This window comes from Cadophora gregata, assembly GCF_030347475.1.
Source record: "Cadophora gregata isolate MNR1 chromosome Unknown scaffold_4, whole genome shotgun sequence".
NCBI classification, from domain to species: Eukaryota; Fungi; Ascomycota; class Leotiomycetes; order Helotiales; family Ploettnerulaceae; genus Cadophora; species Cadophora gregata.
The window spans coordinates 1,021,562-1,041,793 of NW_026695927.1; the positions used below are offsets into that span (position 1 = coordinate 1,021,562).

Here is a 20,232-nt window from a genome sequence, read left to right on the forward strand (position 1 = left end):
GAGTTAACAATCCACAAAACAACATTTGGATCCCACCAACTCAGTACTCCTTCAATCTTGGCTTCGCCAAAACATCCTCTCTCCACCCCCACATGAACACCAGTCCCGTACCAGGACCCAACGTAAGCGTCACCGCGGAATAAAAGCCCAGGATCTTGGCCCACCCAGCAGTAAGTCTCCCTTCCCTCTTCAAGTCCCGAAAACACAACAAGACCCAAATAGGGGCACTACCAAAACAGAAAGCCTCATCGTACTTCAGGAACATCCTCATCCCCTCCTCTACAGTATTAAACTGAACAGCACGGTTTGTGATTCCACTCAAGAAGACCTGATACAAGGGTGTTGGTGACGTGAAAACCGTATAGATCCATGCTGTTGAGGAGAGAAAGGCGACCGTGACATAGATGAGGCGGAGATGGAACAGATCGGCTTTGTGATTATTGACGCGATCTTCTTTCTCTGTGTTAGAGAAGAAACTTCTGAGTATGCGGTGGAAGATGGCGAGGTAGATGGGGAAAGGTTGCCATGCGAAGTTCCATCCTTGGAGAGTTGAAATTGGGGACGTGGGCCAGTACATGCCGATGCCTGCCACTGCGTAGCCGAGAATCAGGGTTGGGAGGATAGTTTTGGCGAAGTGGAGAGGGACATGTCTACTGTCTGCTGCGTGGAACTTGGTGCTGGGGATGAGCACGAAGTGTAGGAAGCAGTAGAGCGGAGCTACGACTCCGATCCCGAATAGCTGAGCCATGAATAGGAATACATTGGAACTGTTGCATGTGTAAGCATGTTGTGTCCATCACGTCTTCTTCGAGCGTTATAACTTACATCCTAGCGAAAGTGAAGACATTCCCTTGCCGGCAGCTCTCGATCATCCAAATAGCGTTGAGCGCAAAGAAGTCAGTTAAGAAGGTAATGGCCTGCATTCTCTGGGGCGCATAGAGGTCCACCACACCTCCTCCAACATTCTTCTTTTTCAATCCGGCTTTGAAAGTCAGTAAAGCTTCTTGCTTAACCTGTTGGAGCGGGAGGGAAGTAACATGACAAGACTCACCTCCACCAAAACCAGCCATCGACGGAGTAAACGCTACAATAAGCGGCAATATAAACGTATCCAGCGGCTCCCATCCCGTGTACACCTTTCTCAATGACACAATTGACGCTCCATCCTTCACAGCCCCAGCAGCAAGAGCTTCCTCAAAAAGTGGCCCCAACTTACCTCCCAACTCCACCGTCATCACCTGCCTAGCAAGAATGAACAAGCCTAAGAGTGGCATCGCGAAGAATGCTCTCTTCCATACCGCCTCGTCCTTCTTCATACCATACTTTGTATTGGACGGCATACTGATCTCGATAATAGCCTCTGGGGGAAGCAAGAAAATCAAGCCTGGCGCTCCGACTATACAGAGAATAAATCTACGAGTGGTTCGTAATATCTTGCGCCGATATGATTGGCAAATATCCTGTCTCTGAGGGCACGTAAGTTTTCAATTCTGGTGTAGTCGTTCGCACCCTGCACTTGTTCCTTTGAACACTGTTTTCCGCTGTCGTGGTATTATTTCAGTGCCGCCTCCACTGCCGTGAAATCTGTTTTGCTATTCGCGACGTTCTTCCTCTTGACGCTGCCGTTCCGATCTTCTGAATAATTGTTGGGGTTCTGGAGAAGCGTGTAGACCGAGCTCGTGAGAGAAGCAGCACTGAGACATAAATTACCTCGGCCGCCTAAGTTCCCAGTAACTATGTATGAGTGTGCAACGAGACCCATATTGTAAGACTGACCCCGCCGTCATCCTCGGCACAGAACTACAATCCGGCGCAGCATAAGCGAGGGCAGTTATGTCCGACTATGCCCTACCAATCAACACTTATCCTTCGCGCCCCAAAATACCGGAATTTAACACTCTCAGGAGGCTCTTTGCCCTCATTCACGAAGAAATAAATATATATGCAAGCTTCTCAAAAGCACCCAATCCCCATTGCACTCCGTGTTCTTCGTCTCCCTCCTTCCCTCACTCACTCATAAACCAAACCAAACCGAACCGAACCAACCTCAAACGCAGCCTCGAAATGAGAATCAGAATCAGAATTACGTGAGATCCTCATGACCAGCCATCAACTAACCCATACAGTTTCCCTCCTCGTACCCTTCACAACGCAAGAACCAGACCCCGTAACCGAGAGCCCGAAACCAGCAGTGGCCACCTTACGAAATTGGAAATACCTATTGGAACCCCTGCAAACAATACGATAGGTCGCTGAGTGCGAGATACTGGGAGTAGGTTATTTATTCAAAGGATAGATAGGAGCACGAGACTTGTTTTTTTTTTCGGGGGGGGGGGGGGGGGGGGGGGGGGGGGGGCGGGGGCACAACTCAGCTGGTATGATCTGAGAAGTTCAGGGAAGAAACCGCAAATGAAGAAATTGGAGGCATAAATACTTGAATCATGATGTGCTAAATGAAGTGAGGAAACCTCTTTCCCAACTATCTATCTACCCCTCTCTCTCTCCTTCCAACTTCACCTCACCCCAAAACACCTCAAAACACACCCATCCAGCAATCGACAATACAATCCAAAATATTCACCATCCAGAGTTAACCGCATCCCCAATCGTCCCCATTCCGCGACAGCATAAAACATCATACCTAGAACTTGATACCCCAAGTCTCAGTTCCCGGCTACGACTCTGTAATTGGCGGCATCGTATACACCCTTCTGTTTTGAACAGAACATCATTCGATGCATGAGTGCGGCTGCTTGCCTACTCGTGCCCGTATACGATGTATGTAAGCAGGTAGGTAGGTAGTGCTGACGCAGAAGGGGGAACGATACCAAATCGGATCAATCAATACACACTGTATCGAGAAAATGTGCGGCTGCCTAAATATTCAGCGAATGCGTTATAACAGTGATATATTACGAAGCAGTTGTGGATTATGGGGCTGCCAAACAGGACTTCGTCGGTCAAGAAGTCTGACGAGAGAGAGAGAGAGAGGCGAAGTGTCACTTGGCATTGCGAAATGCAGTTCTGATATAGGAAGGCGGGAAAATATGGTACAAGGTTTGGAAAATCATATATTCCCAGAGCTTGATCATCATCTATATAACGTCTCGTCGCATAGACTTGTCTGGTCTCATCTCGACTTGTCTAGACTTGCTCGTTGTAGCCATCAACGACATACAGCTTGCTTCTGTCATCCATACATACATTTTCCGTCCATCCCATCACAAAATTGCCAGAAACATGTGACTCCCATGTAACTCTTTCGTTCTAGCATCGGGCGTTATCAAAACATATCAGACAGCCTTCATCCACTTCCAGCGCTCGCGTTCCATAAGAAAAACAAATGCGCATTGCATGCCGCAATGCTAACCCATATCCCAATCCATAATGAGAGTAAACAGCAGCCCTATGAGATAAACAATAAACAAAAGCCAAAAAACTGAACTAGAAGGGTATGTCCAAGCCTGTCCGCTAAACAGCGTCAAAGTATAATACAGAATGAAGAAAACAAAGGGGCAAAATTATCCATAACATCGTAAGGTAATTCTGTTCCTAGTGTGTCGCGGTTTGATAATGTCGGAGGTACCGGTAGGGTGAAAGATACATAGGGGATTTCGGGTTGGTGTGGATTTTGGGGGAATAGTGAAGACCGAAGTAAATAATGAGCTAATTAGCTCTCTTCCATGATGCCAACATCATTGCCACTCTCTTCACGCCATTCGCGGCTTCGCTCGGTCAGTTTTTTGACACCACCAACACGCCGAGCCCAAAGACTTTCGACCGGAGTGCGGAAGGTATAGCCTCTTTGACTGCTGATGACACCAATGGCCTGAAGAACAGCTTTCCTGCTATCCCTTCCAAATACTGCAGGGTGGTTGATCCATTCCAAGCTGGCTTCGAGCTCGGCATCAAGAGCTGCAACGGTGGCGGGGTCAATACCGGGAGATGAGTTCATTGACAGAGCATCGTTTGAATGATGGCGTTGTATGGATCCATTAGTGGTGTGAGCGGACGTAGGGGGCGATGGGGTGCGCCGGCGATCCGGCGTCGCGGAGGTTGGAGATGGAGTATCCAAATTAGCACCTGGTGACTTCGCATGTGGAGGTGGAGGAATGGGCGGGAGGCCACCTTTTCCAAGGCCCTTCAAAATTGAACGAGTTTCGTGAAGGAGATGTTGAGCGCGGTCATGTTGACCACGAGAGACAAGAGTAAGTGCCCGTGTGAGCATATCAGAGGTAAGAAGTTCCATCCGTCGTTGTACGACGCTTGGATGTGGAGGAATTGGAGGAGTGTTTGGCCATGCGGACTTCTTCTGCTGTTGATTTGTCGGTGCTGGAAGCATGGTGATTGCTAGAAGCGAAGGGCGTGGAAGTTGAGTCAATGTACCATCGCGAAGAATATCTCCCCAGGTGAGGTCGGCTTGGATGAGTGGTACTTCTTCGATAGAGACTGATCGCTCATCTTCCTTGTCGAGTGGGCCACCAAGAGCTTCAAGCCCGGATACTATCGATTCCCAAGGATCCTGGGGTAGTTGTTCTTGGGATGCATTGTCAGGGGCGATGACAAGCTGAACTAAGATATCTCTCTTGTCGCCAAATCGGAGATCTCCCAAGGAAGCGTCCGCGTCTTTGCCGGTCGCACGTTTCGTAATTTGCAATGCGCCGCTTATCTTGACGAATTTGGCTGGCGATCCTTCAGGCAAGCGTAACTTCAGCTTCACATTCTGGTGCGACATCGTTTGCAGGGCACCCATGCAACCAGCAAGGCATTCGCGAAGCATCATCCAATCCTTAACATATGTATATGAAGCCTTGGTTCGGGTAGACAACTCAATCATAGTATCGGGTTTATGGGTCATGCCAAGTCCGAACGAATGGATAGCAATTCTGCTTTTGTTAGAATGCATGTATTCTTAAGTGTTAGGGATAACGTACTTTGCTGCCTCTGCTCTTGATACAACGAAATCGACACTCTCTGCATCTGAGGTTGATGAGTCGCTGATCAAGAGAATTGTGGCGATAGGATTGCTTGATTTCCGGGACATGAGTAGATCCATGGCGATGTTAGCTCCATCAACGACATCTGCCCTGTGGCTCTTTTGGCCAACAGGTCTGATGGATGCCAAGATATTTGTCCACCCATTCCAGGCTTTCGAAGTCATGCCTACCAACGGTGCGGCTCCTCCGCTTGAACCAAAGGTGACCAAGCCCATGCGATCGCGTTCTCCTAGATTTTGTACCATAAACTTCAACGCGTCTCTGACCAGACTGATCTTTACACCTTGCATGGATGAAGATACAGGTATGACAACAACAATGTCGACTGGAACGTGGACTGCTGCAGGTAATCGCACACCTCTGGCATTGGTATACTCAGTTGGAGCGGTGGTCACAGACCGAGGTCCACCGTAGGATGATGAGTTGAGCGAAGACACACGCTTCGGGTTCGAGATTCGTTGCCAGTCTTCTTCGTCTGTCTCCGAGAGATCGTATTCCGGACTCCGAATTGGAGAGCCTTCAACAGCATTCAAATCCAGGAGGGCTTGTTGCCAAAGCTTCAATTGATTTCTATTGTCGAAACGGAGATGGAAGGATGGTAATTCTGCAACTGAAAGACTCAAGGTCAAAATGTTCTCGTCTGCTGTTCGAAGATTAGACATGGTAATCTTCTCGGTTTGGCCTAGGTTGCTTTTACCACTTCCTGACTCGATGACTTCGTTCAAGTGTTTCTTGATCAGTATGGACCCTTTGAGCGTGCATCTGGTGTTCTTCCTCGGGGAGTTCTGGTCGTCCCATTGCTGTGGCATTGCGACCTTCTTTTCCTTGACACATATGAGCATCTCGGCGAACAAGAAGCACTCCAATTCCTGCCAAGATTGCTTGTCTTTGCCGACTCGAATAGTACCATATAAACGTAACTTGCCGAATCTGTTCTGACATTAGTTTCAAATCTCCAAATATTTCAGCATACAAACCTTTCAAAGTCCAAACCATGCCAATTGTCAACTCGACTCCTGAGATTTTCAGTAATCTCCTCCAATACCTCGGGCTGCTCATAGGGATAGAATCGCGGCGCGCTCTGTGCTGGCGATGGAGGCCTTGCGTAAGTGTCCTCGGGTCGAATGGGAGGTACTGGCGGCGCCGAGCGCAAATCATCAGGATCGGGTCGCCACTTGTTGTCGGGGACCTCAATTGTGATCAAACACGTCAGTGTTTGCTGTTGGCGAGACCGGCTCAGAGTTGGAAACTCTGATCGAACACTGACAGACGGTGGTGGTATTGGATTCCTGGTAACACTAGACCTTGGACTCATCAGACTGGTCTCCATGGACTGAACATCATAATCATGGCGTCGAGGCGGTCCGCTAACAGCAGTTTCTGGATATCCCACTGACGATGCTGCACCTGTTGCTTCTGAGTCGTTTCGGTTATGTGAGATTCTTGACGGCGCAGCATATCTGCTCGCTCGTTCCCGGCTGTCCCTACTGTCTCTGCTGCTCCCATTATTGCTGTCCCTATTGTTGCTTTCCCTGGAGTCTCTGCTGCTGTCTCGATTGTCCCGAGGAAGCTGTCTGGAGCTTGATTCTCGGCTTGGGGGGCGTACAGTTTGGCTGTCCCAAGCCGTAGGTGTGGGAGTTTGTTGTGATCTAACAGACTGGTCGCTGGCTGACACTGATCGCACGATACTACTTAGCTTTTCTACATAACAGACTCATCAGCTAACTGATATGGAGAAGACCGACGAACCGGTGTTGAATTTCTTACCAATGTCAAGAACATTGCCTCCTCGACTTGTATCCAATCCTAACGGAGCGTTGCATGTCGGGCAGTACTGTGACTCAAATTCTTTGATGTATTCGTAAAAACAAGCTTCGTGGGAGACATGGCCACAAGAGAACTGGAGTATCCTCTCTCCACGAAGGGTATGTTCCAATGGCTCCTCACACACAGCGCACTCACTCCCAACAAACGTCCTCTCCCGCCTTGTACGGCTCCGGTCTGTGTCCAGCATACCTGCCATTCCACCGCCGGCTCGCTTTCGTAAGTCACTCGAACCCTGACTGTCCTTTGTGTAGAGAGAGTTGTTGGTCGAGGTCGGCAAGACACGAGCAGTCCCTCGAGTATAGTCGTTGGTCATATGAGGTGAATCTGCAGAGAAATTCTGGGTCAGTTTGATGCGGAGCGAGATCAGATCATTAATTGTTCAGATAGGTGAGGGGCGGAGTTGAGGATGAAAATGGAATAGGCAATCGTACTCTTTTTTAGATGGGATCCTGCAACACGGGATCCACCAGCACCAGGCGGCTCCCTGCCCTTGTTCTCTCGCCTGATGGCTCTTTTATCCGAATCGTCTAGCAGTCCAAGCTCATACAGGGCCGAAACCTGGTCCTTTTTCCTGTACGATTGCGGCTCGTTCTGGGAGTCGGCTGGGGGATGGGACAGCTTGAGACTGAAGAAGTTTTTCGACATTCAAAGAGTGCTTGGTGCGTCTACAAGAGACGGCTTTTGGGGGAGGGGCAGGATGTGTAGGATATCTGCCAATTGTCCTCGGCCCTAGTAGGGGTGTCTGGGATAATGGGCTAGCCGTGGCAGTGAAGCCTTTAAGCCCCTTTAGGTTCCGTCGACTCCTGTTTCACGCTGGAAAGCACCACTGTAGGATAGAACGGGATATCACCGTAGGATAGGGCAGTAGCGGTTGAGCCCGCGAGGCGAGGCGAAAGAACGGGGGGGTCTTCGATTCTGGAAGGTGGTGTTGACTGTCGTGCTTTGTTGAAGTGGAGCAGTAGTTAGTATCGTAGGTAGGAGTCGACAGTAGCCTTATGTATCCCACCAGGACCGGCGCGCAAGTTCAGTGCAAGTAGTGCACGTACCGGGCGAATAATATCAGCTTAGGGCGAGCCGGCGTGGGCGATCAGGTACTGAACGAGCGAGTAGTACACGATGCAGAAGCACTCACTTGCACACTTGCAGAGCCGACGAGATAGATCCTCGATGGATGGCGGGCAATGGCGCACTTTCCCTAGGTCAGCTAGGTAAATTATTACCTAGTGATCCCACGTCGACTGGCTCGTGGCCTTCGGGGATGGAGTTGGCAGTGGTGGTTCGAGCTCTTGGTGGTGGAACTGGGCCGGGCGGTGGAATATCCTATCCTAGTCCTCAGCAGGGGCAGTCGGGGAGTGAGCACTGAGCAGCGTGGTAGACAAGGAAGAATTCAGGGGGCCGCGGACAGGAGGTGGACGATGTCGAGAATCAAGATCCAGAGTAGTCCAGACGTCAAACAGCGATGCAGCCGAGTAGTCGATGGTATTAAAAGGAAAAGAAAGGAAGGGAGGGTGAGAATCGAGTCCTGGATAATTCAGATGGCCGGGGCGAGAAGGGGGAAACAGCCATACTCCTGCCTGGGCAATAGTGGGAAGCAACACACACAGCCTGCCCCGGCACCTAAACTGTACTGCACTCTGAACTCGGAACTCTGAACTGGACCTGACGCGGATGGCTGAGCGATGGCGGATGGCGGCATTGGAGACTGGAGACTGGACACTGGACACTGGACACTGGACAGGCTGGAATAGAATTGGCATGGGTTTTGCTCGGGTCCGTGGAAGAAGGAGCCACGAGCAGGGAGCAGATAATGAGCCATGGATGCTGGGACAGGGAGAGGAGGGAAGGGAAGGAGGGATGAGAAGCACGACCACGACCAGGGCAAGCTGTCGGTAAGGATGTGCCGCAGCTCGAGGTTCCAGTTCTTTCAGTCCCGGCAGGATCATTTATTGTGGTGGGTGGTGGTATTGGATGGCGTTGCACTGGAGGGGGAAGGTTGCTTCTAGAATGCCCCTATTCCCAAGTTTTGGTCCTCGCTCGGACTCTGGTCATTTAAATTTGGCCACATTGGCACATAACATTCTGGTGCTGGATCGGGGGCCTTGTTCCTCGCCGTGGACGGAAGGCATGTCGGCTCATGTTGCTGCACCGATTGATGATGCTGATGCTGACAGCGCGTGGGCGAACAGACTGTAAGATGGCTGGTTGATGATGGTGATGATGATGATGATGATGATGAAGAAGGAGGGTTTGGTTTCGTTTGATAGGAGAGGTGCAGAGGTATTCCAAGCGAAGTCTCGCTTCCCTACTATGCTTTTACTCGAGCAGCAGGAATGGACGGCACTCGTGAGATATGGAGCTAGACAACGCTGGAAGGAAATCATACGGATCTGAAGAGTCTCGATACGACGATACGAGTGCTGTGAGACAGAGGTCCTTGGGGCATTCCGGACAAGTCATAAGGTTACTTGAGACGCCACAAGGTCAGCCGTACTCACATGTTACCTATGTTATGCTGTTGCTGTCCTCCTTTAGCTTTCAATAGCGGGATATAGCGCCTGGAAACGCTTTGTCGGAACCCCAGAACACCCCAAGATGGTCACTAAAATGGTCTGTATCTTCAAGGAGAATGAGTGAGAGCCTAAATCTCGCCTCCAAGCCACCTAATCTTTAGGCTTACAAGCTACTGCAAACAAAGCACATCTGGCACCTGCAAGTCTTTCCATCAGCGGGGGCAACTCCTGTCCTGTATCCACCAATAACCCATCGATTAGTCGTGTCTCTCATGCCTGCATTAGTTTACTGTCGAGGCCTGATACAGTAAGTGTGAGTATGCAGCCCGTTATCAGAACAGTTAGAACTTGTCCGTATGTGCTGTCTGTAGCTGGGGTGACGGAAGCTCATCCTTTGGTCAGTATATTAGTTGCTGCACTAATTATATTCGTCTCAAGAGCATGATATCGAATCATACAGAGTATTATTAGTACCTCCTTCTCCTTGCCTCCTTGTTGTTCTATCTTGACAAAAGATGTTGGAACCCCACGATGCAGTACAGCTTACGAACCACCAACTTCTACCCCTCCATGCCTCCTCACAGTCTCAAACTCAATTTCACATCTACACTGAATTGGAGCACCACTGAGATTCTCTCCTGCAGCAGCATTTCTGCAACGGGCTGCAACTGCCAGGGCACTTGACGGCTCAGAAGATTCATTGGTTCCTCCCGAGACTGAACCCCTGACTGACATCCCCGTTTCCCGCTTTCTGGAGCCACCCCTGACGCTTCTAGGGTCGACTTGGCCGCCCTTGAAGAAAAGAAATGCAAGGGACCCTGGATAATGTCGAATCCTGGTAAAAGGCGTTGAAGAGCGGATCCGGCTCGGTGCCAGTGAGCAGGTCTCGTTTCTACTCGTTCGGTACCAGAGTGGCGTGCAGATAAACATGAGACGAGCAGGAGGGAGCACAGTATCACAAGTCCCTCCATATTTCGCATACCAGAAAGCAATAGACGGCGCCTATCTCTTTGATCCAGACCAGATACGAGATTGATTCAGTCATTGAAACATACGAGCCTGTCAGAAACAAGTGACAGCTAAATTACTAGGGTTCACATCTATCCTGTGTTAGGCTTGCCGTTTCCTGGATCAATCCATCCTCTGTTCACCAAAAGTCAAAAAAGTCCCCAAAAACCAGGCATGGACACTACCCATTATTATTCCGAAAGCAGAGAGACATCTCACGCCACGCAGCTCTGCTTTCAGAAACGAAACCCCGCCCACGTTTTCCCTCTAGCTTACCGGCTGTCCAGCCATCGCGACCCGGCTGCGGGCCTTTATATCGATTTGAATCTCCGAACAGCATAGCTGGGTAGCAATGGGTGGAGGCCAGGTTTCCGGAAAGAGTTGACTGGAAATTTCAGGACGTCTGCTTTAAGTTCATACTTTATCGAACCGGACGAGTATCATTTCGGTAGGTACCGCGACTATGGGAAGATCTGGGGTTGGGAATTGGTCAAATTAAGACTTGATGAGCAGCCAGTCTGTTGTTCTTTAGGTTTGCACATGGCTAGATAGCGAATCTAGTCGTCGCATCTGAGACAACTTCCCATTTCATCTGTGTCAATCAAAATATGGGCAATGCTAGACGAGGATGAGTTGCTTGTACGGGTTGAGATCTTGTTTACCCTTGCGTCATGGGGTTGGTCAAGGTCAAGGACGCTATGACCCCCACCACATAGTTTGGTACCCTACCCTACTTCAATAATATCTCCACATCACCAGAAGGCGTGCAGCAAGCCAAGCAGTTGCGAATCCAACAGAATGATCAGATTCACGGAGACATCGAATGATTACTCTGCATGAAATTCAGGCCGATTACAAAGTGGCCAGTACAAGAGAAGAAGTGGCCCCTCAACACGTCAAAGGGGATCTCCAGCACGATGTTCCCTCGCACGGCTGTGAAGACAACAAGTCGACGCCAAAACGTGAGAATGGGATGTCCAGCACGATCCTCCCTCACGCGGCTGTCAAAGTTCTTCAGAGTCGAGACCCTAAAACTCTATGCACTGGGCTGAATGGAGCGTTTACCGAGTCAATACTACTCTCTTCAAGTCGCGATATCCCAGACATCGGAGCATTTTTTTCATCTCATGCATGGACAAGACAAATAGACAACAGCAGTGGGACATCCTGTCACAAGATACACGATAATGCAACTCTGCTATCACTACAGCAACAAAACATCGTCAAAAGTGACAGATCCAAAAGTGCCGAACCCAAATCCCTTTTTTCCTCGCACTAGCGACATAAAAATCCGATGTTTCAACGTGGTGGCTGCACCCCTCTCTCAGTTCCTGCACAGTGCCCACACCGCTCCGAAACATCACACCTGCTGTATTATTCCCCCACGATGTGACTTTCTGAAGTCAGAGATGAAAAGCTCCGTACGCTGGTGGTGAACGACGCTCCCGCATCCGTATTTGCACACGTGGCTGTTGTTTCTGGCGCCAGTTGCGCCACCAGTTCACTGAAAGCTATCCATCTCATTTCTCCAAACAAACAAGCCATCCCGTAAAGGCCAACTCTCAACTAATATCTCAAACACTTCAACCGCTTCCTCCGGTCTTCTATGACGCTGATCTATTTTCTCTTGTGCAGACCTGCATTATCTCTCGAACTCGCTTACTGACTTTATCGATCCTTCTCTGCCTCACCTTCCTTCCCATTCGTCCTTTGCTCCTCGTCCCGAACCCGCCGTCAAAAAAACAAGGAGAAAAACCTAGAAATCTCAAATCCCACAACTCAAAATATTGCCCATGGTCAACCAGCAAGCACCAAAGCATTTTCAGTACCTCCTCACTAACTGTGAATCAAGCAAAGCAAGCTGAAAAGAAAAACAAGTGTTATGCAGCCATGCCGTGACTCAGTCTCACAACTCCTCCACTCCAACCGGCTCAAGAACTAAAATAACGTCTATCCAGAGTTCCCGTTCCCGTTGGATAGTCAATTATCTGCGTCACGCCGTCAGTTGGTCACATCACAGCTTACAGCCTCGTCCCACTCTTCAGTCTCCTGCATCTCTTATCAATTGTTGTTGTCAAAATACCTTCCATATTTATCCCTTCTGTCTCATACATCAACAGTACTGTATCATGCCGTATCCCAAAAAGAAGTTGTCTTGCATCAAGAATACATGGGACGTCCACAAAGCGGGAATTGCTGTACTGTTGGCGATACAAAAAGGGCAATCAAACTGCCACCTAGCCACCCAGCCTACCTGCCACTGTCAACCATCCCGCGCCCATCACCCGTGCTGGAACTTGGTACTCGGCGCGTTCATGGAGACATCCCCTGACCTAGCAGTGGCAGCGCCGAATGCTCAGAGACAGGATAGTGTACTGCACCGAAGACCAAATACCGCACGCCACAGCGTGTGACAGCCAATCCTTCATCCATGCCTCCTGCAGGAAACCGTCATCTGGTCTTCTCTTCCCGTGCATAAGTAGTGCTGTATTCTGTACCAGAACTCAAAGGAGAAGTAGCAATGGCAAGGCAAATTTTCATTATGTCCTCAATTTGATTTCCCGTATTTGCTAACAACTGAACTGCGTGGTGGCAAGAAGGATTGAATCGATGTGGTGTCATCGCCGTCAATTGACGAGCCTGAGTGGACGATCGTTGTCCCACGCGGGACGGAAGGACCATGGATGGATGCACCTACCTGACTCCTTCCAACCTTCTAGAAGGAATCGAAGCTTCTATTATTCCAAATTCCTTCCTTTCTTCTGTATCACGAACACAAGACTACACCACCGGTGGCACAGGTACCAATCCCTCCACATTCAGCTGCACCATTTGTCTTCGTTACCCTCCTTCAACAAATGTGCAAAATCCATCTGATCACAAATAAGCCAAAGAACAAACTCGCAAGTTTTGATGCAGTTACATCGGGGCATGCCTACTGCACAGCACGGTACTTGCTAGGAAGTCCTACCTTCTACTGCAAGAAACCCAGGCTGTCACACCCTTTTCCAGAACCACGTTCTAGCAGCACATGGCAGCCAGGACCAGCTCATACTTAGCATCATTAACCTAGCCCAGCCCGTCTGCAGATAGCTTACCTACGAACAAGCTAAAGTCGCCAGCCCATCGACGGCGCGATGCGAGACGGTACATGTTCATGCATTTCAGCCTGAATGCCGTGACTCGTAAAATCTTGGTACAAGAAGAGCAAGATCTTCTCCCGTCTACTTTAGGATCTCAACGACCATCCAGATCCGATTTCTCGACGATCTTTACTCTCTTCAATTACTTTCTCTTCCGTAACGGACGCCCCTGAGATGAGATGAGTGAGTCCTGGATTCCGAGTGGTTCTTTGCTCCCCGAGACACACACACGAGGACCCGAGACATCGAGATCGCAAATCTCATTCCAGGGAAATTTCCCCGCAACTTAATCTTGACATCAGGAGTTCGAAAGGGCGGGAAGGTTTGATATCAAACATCGTCAACACAGTGGTTTTCCGATCTACTAGTTACTGTACAGCTTAAGTCTGCTGTCTACTCTCTTCCGTCTAACAGTCGGAGATCCCTTCAAGCCTCTCTTCATTTCACATCGTCACCTCACCAACACTAGGGAAGTTTCTTTACCGTAGTGGCCGCCGATGACTTAGGTATCAACGGCTCTGGCTCTCTCCTCAACCGCACACGCACACGCACGCGCATTCGCATTCTATTCCCATTTCCATCCTCCTGCATTAACCTCACTTTCATTCCTCTCATTTCACAACGGAGATGAACACGATCTCCTTTGATTTGCACTTTTGATCTGCAGGTCCGGCCAGTATCACTACTCAGTTCATAGTCCGTAGTCTGCAGTCTACTGGTCTTCTCCGGCGACCGGAGATTTCCCAGCTCGGCACCCAGGTTTCGAGTAATGTCTTTCCCCAGACAGGAACATGGCCCGGATCTAGGAGGCGTTTTCCGGGGTATCCAACGCCCGAGCCAGTCAGTAATAGTCTTCCTCTCTGTAGTGTCCGGTGGCAAATTTACATACAAGCGAGCAAGTGAAAGGCGAGGACAGCACAGCACAGCAAAGCTGAGTAATGTGGCTTCCGGAATTTGGATCTGGGCTCGGAAGAGCAGCAAGCAAATAAGCAAGCATCGAGCTCCAAAGTTCAATACCCACAACAAACCCAAACTCAACTTTGCCCCCGACAAAGCTCTTCCTGGACACGTAAGAACCTTTTCTCAGCTAGGCAGGTCCCTACATGCATCAATCCATTTCCATCCAGTCTCGAGCCCAGCTTCACAGTACAGGACAGTCAGAACATTAGGTTTTACCTACTCAAGCCCCCTTCATTGTTCACATGCCGGGATTAGTGTATTGTAATGCAATGCAATGCACGAACGGCTTTTCCATCCGGATCTGCACCTCCAAGTTCCAGCGAGCACTTCCTTGTCTTGAGTCTTTGATTCTCCTTCCAAATTCAAATTCACATTACTGCACCCCAGAGCCCTTCTCTCGGCCTCCTTACCCTTTTCTGACCACTCCCGGAAACCTCCATCCTGGAACTCGATTCTCCCAGTGATCAATTGTTGAGTAACTGTTCTAGTGCAAATCTTTAGATGACAAAGAGAAATGGAAGTGAGAAGTGACAGAGTCTCACATCCTATCGCAACCATCCGGCACTAACGGAAGCATCCTTGCGCTTTCAAATGACCAGGCACGTTGGCGAATGGACTAGACTGTCCAGTAGTGATCTGGTTAGTTGCGACGACATACTTTCTGACAGAGGTAAACCGAGATGTCAAAGCGTAGCTTCTACGCTTGTTCTTTTTCGACTGCGTGTTCTTCGCTGTGACCGACGGTTCTTCTCTCGCAATTGTAATTTACGTATCGAACATATCGGCGAAGAGGGACTTTTGTTGTAATTTAAGATAGGAAGATCCGGGAGGTCTGTATCAATAGTCCCTGCTCAAGGTTTGGAGATGTTAAAACCTGGACATGAGGCTGAGCTAGGAGAGTTCAAGGCTGGGAGCTGGGAAGAGAGCCTGGAGGGGTCCTTCTGAATGCTTGTTGCTGCTTCCCAGCATATTCCATGACAGCAGAGTTCGTCGGCGTCTAGACTCCAATTCAATATGGACATCTCCAATACCCCTCCATTAACAGATATGGTCCATTCAATGTCCTCGTCTAGGAGTATCATATTCACTGGGAAATGAAAAGCAATAGTCTATGGAGTTGCGATGCCATGAATACACTTTCAGCAGCTTACACTACTACGTCGTCGCCAGATCTACACCGAGGTAACATTCCAGCCGATCCCATCGCATGGCACCATATGCTGATCATTAAGATCCTCGATGCGACACTGTGTCAGATCAGCAATGTCACACTGAGCTGCAAAGCATATCGCGAGCTTTATCATATCTGGAATATATTTTATACGGGGACATATCATACGCAGAGCATCCGATGTTATTTTATAGGACCGTATATCATAACTAGAAGGTTCCGTGGAATGCTTCTACACATATATATTGGATGAGCCAAGCCGTGCCATACTCGGTTCCTGCTCGGTATTGTTTCATGGGTCAATATCAATGAAATCGCCCTGGACTCAAATGGTTAGTAGAATCCGAGAATTGTACTATGGCCTCGCATCGGAAGGTAGATCAAGCTTGTAAGACATCTCACACTTGCACATAATCCCACGTATTAATAATTGCAAGTCTTCGCAGTTTTCATAGTCTATCACATCCCGCATCCAGCATGCAAGCTCGTAGCACCCCTCCTTTCACCCAATGCCAGGACATGGCATCACAGCAGCGCCTGCTCCCTCAGTACCAGCGATCGAAAATCAACAACACAAGATATGTACACTTTTAGCATAAGAGGGCATTTAAAATATTCAATCTCTTCATATTCCATGCCTCCCTCCTCTCTCCATCAGTCATACGTCATCTAGAACCTTCAACACTCAGTCGCATGTCCGTTTCAAAAGGCCGAGCACACCCCATCCCGGCATACAGCATGCACAACCCCCATCCCTACCATCCAGCACTCCCCGCCAATCTACTTACTGCACGCAACACCAAACGTCACATTTACAGTGCAAGCCACAAATCAAATCCATTGAACCATACCCTCCCTTCTTCTCCACTACGGAATAACTTACCGCTTCCATTTACCTTTTTTCTTCCTTGTTTCCTTCCTTCCAAGACCGATGTTCATCCCCTCGCTTGCTTCCATCGCTCCCTTTCTTCGATGTTACAGCTTCGTAACTTAGTCCCCGAATCTGCATTCAAGGTTAGATGTCGGGCATTTAGTTATTTTTGACACTGTATATGGTAGTACGGGGTAAGATCGATGGGACCTTGGATAGTCAGGCATATTCGCAGACATTTCCCTAAGTTGTCTAAGTTCCCATTATCCTCTCCTCTCTCCTGAAGTTCGGGGGCTGGACTTCACTGCCCCACCTGCCCACCAAGCCAAGCCCCTCGCCAACTTGCCCCACCAAGAACAACACCGGAACATCCAGGTCCAACCTGGACCAACTCCTCCACCCCTCCCCCTACAACCAACCAACTAATATCACCCAGAGCATGACAAAGCAAGGACATCCCATCCAACTTAATGTACTTCGTACTCGGCATCAAAGAGACTCAATACTCATCGTCAACGCCCATCCCATCCAAAAGCCTCCCAACCAACCAAACACACATCATCCGCACTCGCACAGACGAAACGCACAGCGCATTGAACGCTCCGAGCGGTGCCAACACACTCTTCCCCCAATCTATTGGTAATCGGCCTATCCCGCTTGTGCAGCAACACAGACATGTCAAGATAATTTTACCTCTTCTGTAGGTATCCTTACATCACCGATGTGTTGTGCTGTGCCGTACTGTGATGTGCGTACGGTAATGCTATCACCTTGATCTGCGTGACACCGAGCGTGCAGATTGAGCACGGTACGGGGAGGACGGTCAGGTCTGGCAATGGTAGTGGTAATGGTCATGATATTAGGAACATACCCCTTTTACCGTTAAAGGAACGGTACGGGATGATCCGGTTTCTGATTCCCGGAAACCACATGAGTTCCGAAGCTGGATAACGTGAGTAGTTCCTGGCTCAGAATTACACTTCCGGGTTGTCGGGGAAAGGGGAAACCTGTAACGGGTAGACAGAAATCGCTTCTCTTGTCTCATTCCTATGCAGTCTCCCCGGGAACCCTCAAAGAAGGGTATCCTTACAAGTCAGCAGTTCCAACTCACCAGCTTACTAATAAATCGGAAGGAATCTCTCCTGCTGGTTCATCCCTACATCATGATCGTCGCAAGGTTCTCCACAATCGATATCCCGATCGATATCCCAATCCATTTCCATCCTTTGCTCCATGTCGTCAATACTTTCCGTCTCTTAGGGCATCAGCAACCTCTTTCTTAGAGTCATAGCAGGTCTTCTAATTATTTGTTTTCTATTCCAAGACTCTTGTCTGCGTACTAAGACGTTATACGAGCATAAGTACTGAATGTATATCACGTAGTGCGTGATATGATATGATATGGTTGTGTATATTACGAATTGTACCAGAGTCTAGAACTAAGTGGTGATTCCCAAGGCACTGGTACGGGAAGGGTCCTCCTTGTACGGCAGACAGCCAGATCCTGGATGGTGCATTATCTCTTAACTCAGCAGTTGCACCGCATGAACATCTCATTTCTATCTTCGAACTCAAGAATATGTCGTACTGTTCAAAGTCAAAAGGTAATAATACTTGATTTGTTTGGGGTGGGATTTACCCTCCTCTATGGGCATCCCTCTTTCTCACTATCGCGTTCTCGATCGTCATGTCTCGCTACCTCAACTCTCAAACCCACCAGCATTCTCAGCTCCCGTGGCCTAATCAGATGCTTACGATCCGTGTCTCCACAGTGGTTCAAGCATCATCGTAGAACCACCGTCTCATTCTCCCGAAGCTCAAGCTCAAGTTGAAGCTCCGTCCAAGTTCCCAACTCGCAAGCCATTCGTGTTCCTGTTTCAAACGATCAGGCAGCTCGTATTCAGATCTACAAACTCAAATTTCTCCAGCACACCACAGCTCGACCCTACTAACTCCACCCAGCTATCCTTCTATCATTCTTATCCACTGTTGCCGAAATCCGAAAATCTAGGACGCTGTATTACTCGCTCGCCCCATAGTTCACTTACTCACCCACAAACCCACACATATGTCCGTGCCCATGCATCTAGATCCGTCAATCCATCTAACATGCTTTGGTTACTGACTTGCATGCGTACACCCACTTCCGCCTCCCGAAACGGATAGTCGTTTGGTCTGAGTCGCCGCATTTGGACAGATACATATAGACCTATCCATGACTTCAGAATCTAGACCCCAAAGCACTGTACCGCATTGGCCGTTTTACGAACATACCTTTGAGTCATTGTTCTGATCTGATCTGAGCTGAGCTGAGTTGAGCGGGTATTGAAGACTGCTTTACCATCTATCTACACTACCCGGCCTGATCAATATGTAGGAACGAAGGTGTGTAGCACAAGATGTCAGCTATCAGCCCTTTGACTTCGATGGCTACGTACTGTGCTCTCTCGGCTGTAACTCTCCACTCTCCACTCCAAAAGTCTCATTGTGGTCATACAAGATCTCACATAAGACACAAGATACCGTTTCAAAATCCTGAATTCAGCCTTTCGAAAGGACTGTAAGTGTGAGGCTTGGAGCCTGGATCCATCCTTTGCTCTAAGTTCCAAGCCTCAAGGGGTACGATTTGAGGTATCACAACCAGGCTTTGGAACTTATGTCAGACTCAAAGTTACACAACAGCTGAGCCATACACCTACATACGAGACGGCATACTCGTACCCAGCAGGCGAAGCAAGAACGTAGCCTCTGACCTGCAAAAAGCCAACTTCCCTAGAAAGCCACCCTCGTTCTAGCTAAGACATGCTGTGAGTTTTGTGATCTGGAACCGGCTCGTGTACTGCAAAATGGAATGTATAGCACCCAGTGAAAGCAAGTAGTGACTTTACATTCTCACTTCATACATCTTCATACTTTTGAAGCAGCGCAGGAAAGTAAATAAGTAAGTTCAGCCCGTCTCTTCACGGCATGCCACGCCGTCGATGGCGTAACAAGTCACGCTGGCATGCTTCAACTCAAACTCTCAAGCAAGCCCTCGGACTTTCGACCCTTCGATCTATCGATCAGCTCAATTCAAGTCCAGATCGGAGCCCTACAATGAACGGCAAATAGTTCATGTAAGAAGACAAATGGCATCGGAAGGGTATTCAGACGGCTCGGATGCATACTGTAAACCCACTGCTTGCTTACTGTATTCCCAAGAACCATACCACACCACACCATGCTCGTCTCGTCTCGTCTCGGCTCGCTTCGCTTCGTTCAGTTTCACTACCATACCATCTCACCTCATCCACATCGTCCACATCGCCTGCCCAAACCATCTCGCCTCACACTCAGCACTGACGGGAAAACAAAATCCGAATGTTCCGTTTCAACTAAACAAGACGACGTGCAACAAGCCACCATCTCTCGGAGCTTCTCCCTCCGCTGATTGCATTTATACCGGTCTGTGGTGATGGTCGGTTGGTTGGTGGGTTATGCTTAAAAATAAAACACGCCGGAAGGAAAGCTTGTTTGCAGATCCCGTCTGTGTGTTTTTCTCGCTTCTGGGTGCATAGACAGAGTTGCGACGGCGGGTATGAGTCATTGATGGAGGTTTTAGAGTCGGGCGGTCTGATATGGATGCTAGGTAGGTAGGTTCCAGAGAAGATGAGAGTTTGTGGGATGAGTTGAGATGGGTTCGTGTATGGATGTGGTCATGGTGGTGGTGAGGAAATGTGGTTGTAATATTCACGTTACTGGATCC

General features: G+C 49.0%; 4 protein-coding genes across 5 annotated transcripts; 2 read left to right on the forward strand and 2 right to left on the reverse strand.

The window, feature by feature from the left end:
* Positions 1-40: 40 nt before the first annotated feature.
* Positions 41-1,340, reverse strand: ONS95_010127 (uncharacterized protein; the record flags this gene model as incomplete). The annotated part of the gene is made up of 3 exons (XM_058503698.1): positions 41-767; positions 826-982; positions 1,052-1,340. The coding sequence occupies 3 exons, from the start codon at positions 1,338-1,340 to the stop codon at positions 41-43; spliced, it is 1,173 nt and encodes a 390-aa protein (XP_058360411.1).
* A 1,083-nt stretch (positions 1,341-2,423) lies between these two features.
* ONS95_010128 (uncharacterized protein) lies at positions 2,424-9,710 on the reverse strand. Of its 2 annotated transcripts, none has more exons than XM_058503700.1 (5): positions 7,256-9,710; positions 6,765-7,148; positions 5,975-6,698; positions 4,935-5,927; positions 2,424-4,886 (listed from the first exon to the last, which is right to left on the reverse strand). In XM_058503700.1, the coding sequence occupies exons 1-5, from the start codon at positions 7,467-7,469 to the stop codon at positions 3,671-3,673; spliced, it is 3,531 nt and encodes a 1,176-aa protein (XP_058360413.1). In that variant the 5' UTR covers positions 7,470-9,710; the 3' UTR covers positions 2,424-3,670. The 2 variants fall into 2 exon arrangements, with proteins under 2 accessions (XP_058360413.1, XP_058360412.1); XM_058503699.1 differs by having other exon boundaries at positions 2,997-4,886; positions 4,935-5,640; positions 5,695-5,927; positions 6,765-9,710.
* A 1,455-nt stretch (positions 9,711-11,165) lies between these two features.
* Positions 11,166-11,621, forward strand: ONS95_010129 (uncharacterized protein; the record flags this gene model as incomplete). Its single annotated transcript, XM_058503701.1, has 1 exon — positions 11,166-11,621. One exon carries the CDS (start codon positions 11,166-11,168, stop codon positions 11,619-11,621), a length of 456 nt encoding a protein of 151 aa, XP_058360414.1.
* Positions 11,622-14,254: 2,633 nt separating this feature from the next.
* ONS95_010130 (uncharacterized protein) lies at positions 14,255-14,710 on the forward strand (the record flags this gene model as incomplete). Its single annotated transcript, XM_058503702.1, has 1 exon — positions 14,255-14,710. One exon carries the CDS (start codon positions 14,255-14,257, stop codon positions 14,708-14,710), a length of 456 nt encoding a protein of 151 aa, XP_058360415.1.
* Between the last annotated feature and the right edge of the window lie 5,522 nt (positions 14,711-20,232).

What these genes read in the sequence shown, in the direction of transcription:
- ONS95_010128 (XM_058503700.1), bottom strand. Translation starts at nt 7,469, where the DNA reads ATGTCGAAAAACTTCTTCAGTCTCAAGCTGTCCCATCCCCCAGCCGAC. An exon ending in AGGATCCCATCTAAAAAAGA is followed by an intron (nt 7,149 to 7,255) that starts GTACGATTGCCT and finishes ATTTCTCTGCAG; the next exon opens with ATTCACCTCATATGACCAAC. An exon ending in CATGGTTTGGACTTTGAAAG is followed by an intron (nt 5,928 to 5,974) that starts GTTTGTATGCTG and finishes ATGTCAGAACAG; the next exon opens with ATTCGGCAAGTTACGTTTAT.